At 26.7% G+C, this 6,853-nt stretch overlaps 1 protein-coding gene across 1 annotated transcript in view; it reads right to left on the bottom strand.

The window, feature by feature from the left end:
* Positions 1 to 2,763: 2,763 nt before the first annotated feature.
* LOC134831386 (out at first protein) overlaps positions 2,764 to 6,853 on the bottom strand; it is a 51,350-nt gene continuing 47,260 nt past the window's right edge. The window contains exon 5 of the mRNA XM_063845105.1: positions 2,764 to 4,188. Coding sequence (XP_063701175.1) covers positions 3,698 to 4,188 — 491 coding nt within the window. The 3' untranslated portion in view covers positions 2,764 to 3,697. The remainder of the gene's footprint in view (positions 4,189 to 6,853) is intronic.

The following is a 6,853-nucleotide window of genomic DNA, read 5'->3' as shown; positions in this document are numbered from 1 at the left end:
ATTGCTTCCGGAAGTCATCAGGTGTAATTTATTTACAAAAAAACAAGAAAAAAATCTGATAAAAAAAAGTTAAGAAAACAGTTTCATAATTTTTCGTTATCGTTATGTAAATGTCCGAAAAATAATGTAATTGAGATGAGAATTTTTCGTAAGTGTCGCGGTAAAAGCTTTTGGTGACGACTGCCTTTTAAAAGTTTTATTTTTTCTTTATTTCAAATAATAAAAGTTTTCTGCATAAAAATGAGCATGAGGCACGAAAAAACAATTCAAGTGGTCTTTTCATCTTTCTTTTGTTCGTGCGCTCGTAAGTTGTAAGGTACTTTGAGACAACTTTGAGATGGATTTAAATTGTTCCGTAATTATTTTATTTAAAAAGTTTTTTTTTCGGATAGAAACTACTAACTGAGCACGTGTTGGGGATTAAAGGAGAGATTTAAGGGATGATGAAGACATTTGGAGTAATTAATTTCTTGTACCAAAAGGATTTAATTCATTAAAAAAACGAAATATAAAGAAAAAATTTAAATTTACTTTATATTTAATTTAATTTGATTTATTTCATTTCAATTTAATAAAATTTTTAATTAAAATATTTTTTTAAAAAATTAAATCTTTTTAAATTTTTCGTCTTTGAATAAAAAAAAATTATAATTGTAATTTCAAAATAATAAATTTTCAAAAAAAATATTTTAATTTTAAATAATATTCAATAATTAATAATAATAATTAAAATAATACCTACCTAATTAAATTTAAAAAAATATTTTAAAAAAAATTATTCAGCTTTTGAAGAAAAAAAAAATAATTCAAATTTTAAAAATCTGAATATTTAAAAAAATTAAATATTTAATTAAAATATATTTTTTTTAATTTTTTGTAATTTTTTTTTTAATTTATAAAAAAATATTAATTTTAAATTTAAAAAAATTAGAAATATTTATTTTTATTTTCGAAAATAATTCGAATATTTTAAAATCTAAATTACAGTTTTTAAATATTTATAAAAAAAAAATAAGTTATGAGCTTCATCAGGAAAATCAAACTTTTTACCTTTTAAATTTCAATTTATTTTAAACAATAATAATCAGCTTTAAAATTAAATTTATACTTATGGAAAAAATTAAAGTTGATCAAAATTTTTTTTGAATAAATAATTAATTAAATTATTAAAATTTAAATATAAAAATTATGAAACGTGCGAAAAAACATGAATTATCGTTCAAAACTTACATTTTTCTAACAATTTTTTCCTTTTTTCCTCAAAGAAAAAAAAAAAATACGAGAAAAAATACTTACCAACAACTTCTTCAACTTCTCCATTAAAACAGCTGGAACGTAACTCCATAAAATAAAATCTCGGAAATCCTCTACTTCACAGATTTAATAATAATTGCATTCCATTGTAACTTCTCTTTTTGTTGTTGTTTTCTTTTCCCACAATATTGCTTCATAAGTGCTGACCAACCATATTTATCCGCCGCATTCAGATTTTCATAAACAGACACAGCAACAACGAACGAGAAAAAAGGACACAAAAAGATTTTTCTCTCATATATTTATTTACAAAAGAATTTATAATAATCATCATATTTTCTTTTTATTTTATTTCTTTGTTGTTTTTTGTTATTATTACAATTATTATTATTATTATTTCCGGAGTTTTTTGTCTCTCTATCGCTCTAAAGTGCCTTACATTATATTTTACACATTTAGTTAGTTTTTTAGTTTAGTTATAAATTCTCTCTTTGTATTTTTTTCTTACTTGCAACTTTTTATTTATTTATTTTTCGTCATGTACAAAAAATACTGAAAATTTCGGAGTTATGATTTTTACATTTTGTAACATGTAATAACTAAACTATGGCTGGTTTGTTTGTTTGTTCATGCCAGAAAATGGTTGAGAGTGTGTGCGGTGCGGCGAGGGATTAAATCGGCTTTAGGAACGATTTAGAAGTCATTTTTGTAATTTTGCTGCATAAAAGGGGGACTTAACTGTAATTTTGTGGTAGGATTTTGTTCTCATTACGGAAAATTCAAGCATTTTAATTGGTTTCTGAGTATTTTTTTTTTGTTCGTAAAATATTTTATTTACATTTTAAAAAGAGAGGAGGTTTTTGTGGAAATAGATGAGAAGAGAGAGAAAGATACTAAGGCCACATATGTTTTTAATTAGTCATCTATTTACACAAGGAAAATGCTTCATTTTTCTCAGCAGAGAACTTTTTTTTGTTTGTATGAAGAACGATTAAAATGTTGAGGTTGTGAGTTCATTGAACGATTTTGACAGATTTAAAATTTATGGATGTTGATTTTTCTTCAAAATTGAAAATTTACGATTTTTTGATCGATTTTTTTTAAACAAAAAAATTAAATAAAAATTTTATATAAAAAAAGAATTAAATAAAAATTCTAAAGAAAAAATTAAAAAAAAAATAAAATTTTAATAAATATTTTTTTTTTAATTTTTTATTTAAAAAAAAAAAAAAAAAATTTTTTTGTTAATATTTTTTTTTAAACTCAAATTTTATAATTTGTCAATTTGATGGATTTTAATTAATTAAATTAAATTAAATTAATTAAATATTTTTTTAAAATTAATTTTTACATTTGAAATTTTTTAAAATAATAAAATAATTTTTTAAAATTAATTAATTAATTAATAAAAAAATTAAATGTGAAAAAATTCAAAGTTAATGAAATTTATCAAAAAAAATTTTTTTTCTTAATTTTTAAACCGTCAAAATCCTTTCAAAAACTCACCCGTTAAGGCAAAAGTGCGAAATTTTCACGAAAATCACAAAGCAACCATCGATAAAAAAAATTTGACATTTTGCGAAAATTTCAAACAATTTTTTTTTGAAAATGGTCTCTCTCGGTGCAGATTACGCACTCATCGACACATATCTCAAGCGACGTCGTCAAGTAGATTACACAGAAAAACTTTTGGATCAGCTTTTGCAGGAATCTAAAAGTTTTTCCGACAAAAGTCTCAACGACGAAGCTCTTTTGAATCTTGAGGCAGAAAAATTGGAAAATTCCGAATTTTATCGCAACATCATCGAGTCGAAGGAAAACATTTCAATCCGCGACAGCAACGAAATTTTACCGGAAAAACCTTTGGAAGAGCTTTTCATGGTCAAATCTGTGCAAAATTGGTTCAAAATTCGCAACGGAAGTTTTTCTGAAATGGTCGTCAATGTAAGTAGTCCCTTGATTGTCATTTTTTTTATTTACAATTTTTTTTAGGGAGTCATTTACGTTTTTCGTGCGATTTTTTGGTTTTTTACACATCCGACGACGGTTTCGTTGTTCAAACAATTCGGAATGAAGCTTTTTGAGCTGTTCGTTGCTGCGATATTGGCTGGAGTGATGTTAATGATGTCGCTTGTGACATGCGGAAAGGATTTGGAAACGATTTCCGAGAAGAGAAGCAAGGGAAAGGAAATTGTTGTTCTCAGTCAGAAGCCGAATACGAGTCGAAATTCGTAAAAATGAGTTTTTTTGCGTTAAAAATGGGAATGAGAGATTAAAATTAATGAAAATTAGTAAAAAATGTCATAAGAAGTCTTTGGGATTTTGTTCGTAAAACTGCTTACTGCTATAAAATGTGATGCATAACTTGCGTAAATAACTTGTTCAAATCATAGAAGAGATTAACGGGCGTCGCGACACTTTCCGCGGCTGAAACTTTCTTCGGTCATTCATCCCACAGACATTGCTGCTTTTGTCGCACATAATAAACGTAGTGAAAGCACTTGCGACACGTCTTGATGCCGCATCGATAGCTGTTACTTGCACTTCCATTTATCGCATTGACGCTATCCGACGACGGTTGTTGCTTCCCTTTGCAATATTTCAAGCCGCACGGATACCATCCGATGCACATTTCCAACGAACACATGCACGGCGCCCATATCGCCGAGACTTCGTTGCATTTCGACGTCGACGATTGCGTTTCGGTTTGCTCGTGTTGTCGACTGTTGTGTGGTGACATTGTTGATTTTGCATTCAGATGTAATTGTGCAGCAATTGCAGGAGGAATTGTTCCGCGATGATTATTGTTGTTACTAATGCTATTGGCGATGGGCTTAATGTGGTTATTATTATTAATGACGCTGGGAGTGTCAATGTTCGCCACGAAAATTGGGAATGATTGTACGGCAGACAGTAAATTTGATATTGATGCACCTGAAATGAGAAGGAAAATTGGGTTTGTGAGTAAAATTTTTGAAAATAAAAAATTTTTTTCCTTAAAAAATTTTCTATTCTAAAATTCTAAAGTTGATTTCCATTGATATCTGATCGATTTTTGATCAAATAAAAAAAGTACGATTTTATCATATGAGGAGCAAAAATCGTACTTTTTTCCTCAAGTCACTTTTCAACCAAATTTTGATGGGTTTCAAAGCTAAAAGTTAATAAATATGCATTCTAAAGTTGATTTGAATTGATATCTGATCGATTTTTGATCAAATAAAAAAAGTACGATTTTATCATATGAGGAGCAAAAATCGTACTTTTTTCCTCAAGTCACTTTTCAACCAACTTTTGATGGGTTTCAAAGCTAAAAGTTAATAAATATTCATTCTAAAGTTGATTTCAATTGATATCTGATCGATTTTTGATCAAATAAAAAAAGTACGATTTTATCATATGAGGAGCAAAAATCGTACTTTTTTTCTCAAGTCAATTTTCAACCAACTTTTGATGGGTTTCAAAGCTAAAAGTTAATAAATATTCATTCTAAAGTTGATTTCATTGATATCTGATCGATTTTTGATCAAATAAAAAAAGTACGATTTTATCATATGAGGAGCAAAAATCGTACTTTTTTCTCAAGTCACTTTTCAACCAACTTTTGATGGGTTTCAAAGCTAAAAGTTAATAAATATGCATTCTAAAGATGATTTCCATTGATATCTGATCGATTTTTGATCAAATAAAAAAAGTACGATTTTATCATATGAGGAGCAAAAATCGTACTTTTTTTCTCAAGTCAATTTTCAACCAACTTTTGATGGGTTTCAAAGCTAAAATTTAATAAATATTCATTCTAAAGTCGATTTCCATTGATATCTGATCGATTTTTGATCAAATAAAAAAAGTACGATTTTATCATATGAGGAGCAAAAATCGTACTTTTTTTCTCAAGTCAATTTTCAACCAACTTTTGATGGGTTTCAAAGCTAAAAGTTAATAAATATTCATTCTAAAGTTGATTTCATTGATATCTGATCGATTTTTGATGAAATAAAAAAAGTACGATTTTATCATATGAGGAGCAAAAATCGTACTTTTTTCTCAAGTCAATTTTCAACCAACTTTTGATGGGTTTCAAAGCTAAAAGTTAATAAATATTCATTCTAAAGTTGATTTCCATTGATATCTGATCGATTTTTGAAGAAATAAAAAAAGTACGATTTTATCATATGAGGAGCAAAAATCGTACTTTTTTTCTCAAGTCAATTTTCAACCAACTTTTGATGGGTTTCAAAGCTAAAATTTAATAAATATTCATTCTAAAGTTGATTTCCATTGATATCTGATCGATTTTTGATCAAATAAAAAAAGTACGATTTTATCATATGAGGAGCAAAAATCGTACTTTTTTCCTCAAGTCAATTTTCAACCAACTTTTGATGGGTTTCAAAGCTAAAAGTTAATAAATATTCATTCTAAAGTTGATTTTCATTGATATCTGATCGATTTTTGATGAAATAAAAAAAGTACGATTTTATCATATGAGGAGCAAAAATCGTACTTTTTTCCTCAAGTCAATTTTCAACCAACTTTTGATGGGTTTCAAAGCTAAAATTTAATAAATATTCATTCTAAAGTTGATTTTCATTGATATCTGATCGATTTTTGATGAAATAAAAAAAGTACGATTTTATCATATGAGGAGCAAAAATCGTACTTTTTTCCTCAAGTCACTTTTCAACCAACTTTTGATGGGTTTCAAAGCTAAAAGTTAATAAATATTCATTCTAAAGTTGATTTCCATTGATATCTGATCGATTTTTGAAGAAATAAAAAAAGTACGATTTTATCATATGAGGAGCAAAAATCGTACTTTTTTCCTCAAGTCACTTTTCAACCAACTTTTGATGGGTTTCAAAGCTAAAAGTTAATAAATATTCATTCTAAAGTTGATTTTCATTGATATCTGATCGATTTTTGAAGAAATAAAAAAAGTACGATTTTATCATATGAGGAGCAAAAATCGTACTTTTTTCCTCAAGTCACTTTTCAACCAACTTTTGATGGGTTTCAAAGCTAAAAGTTAAATAAATATTCATTCTAAAGTTGATTTCAATTGATATCTGATCGATTTTTGATGAAATAAAAAAAGTACGATTTTATCATATGAGGAGCAAAAATCGTACTTTTTTTCTCAAGTCACTTTTCAACCAACTTTTGATGGGTTTCAAAGCTAAAAGTTAATAAATATTCATTCTAAAGCTGATTTCCATTGATATCTGATCGATTTTTGAAGAAATAAAAAAAGTACGATTTTATCATATGAGGAGCAAAAATCGTACTTTTTTCCTCAAGTCACTTTTCAACCAAGTTTTGATGGATTTCAAAGCTAAAAGTTAATAAATATTCATTCTAAAGTTGATTTCAATTGATATCTGATCGATTTTTGAAGAAATAAAAGAAGTACGATTTTATCATATTAGGAGCAAAAATCGTACTTTTTTCCTCAAGTCACTTTTTGATGGGTTTCAAAGCTAAAATTTAATAAATATTCATTTTTAAGTTGATTTCCATTGATATCTGATCGATTTTTGGTCAAATAAAAAAAAAGTACGATTTTATCATATGAGGAGCAAAAATCGTACTTTTTTCC

The sequence above is a fragment of the Culicoides brevitarsis genome, chromosome 2, assembly GCF_036172545.1.
Source record: "Culicoides brevitarsis isolate CSIRO-B50_1 chromosome 2, AGI_CSIRO_Cbre_v1, whole genome shotgun sequence".
Taxonomy (NCBI): Eukaryota; Metazoa; Arthropoda; class Insecta; order Diptera; family Ceratopogonidae; genus Culicoides; species Culicoides brevitarsis.
The sequence above is the reverse complement of the archived record's forward strand: the minus strand, read 5'-3'. Positions and strand labels throughout refer to the sequence as shown.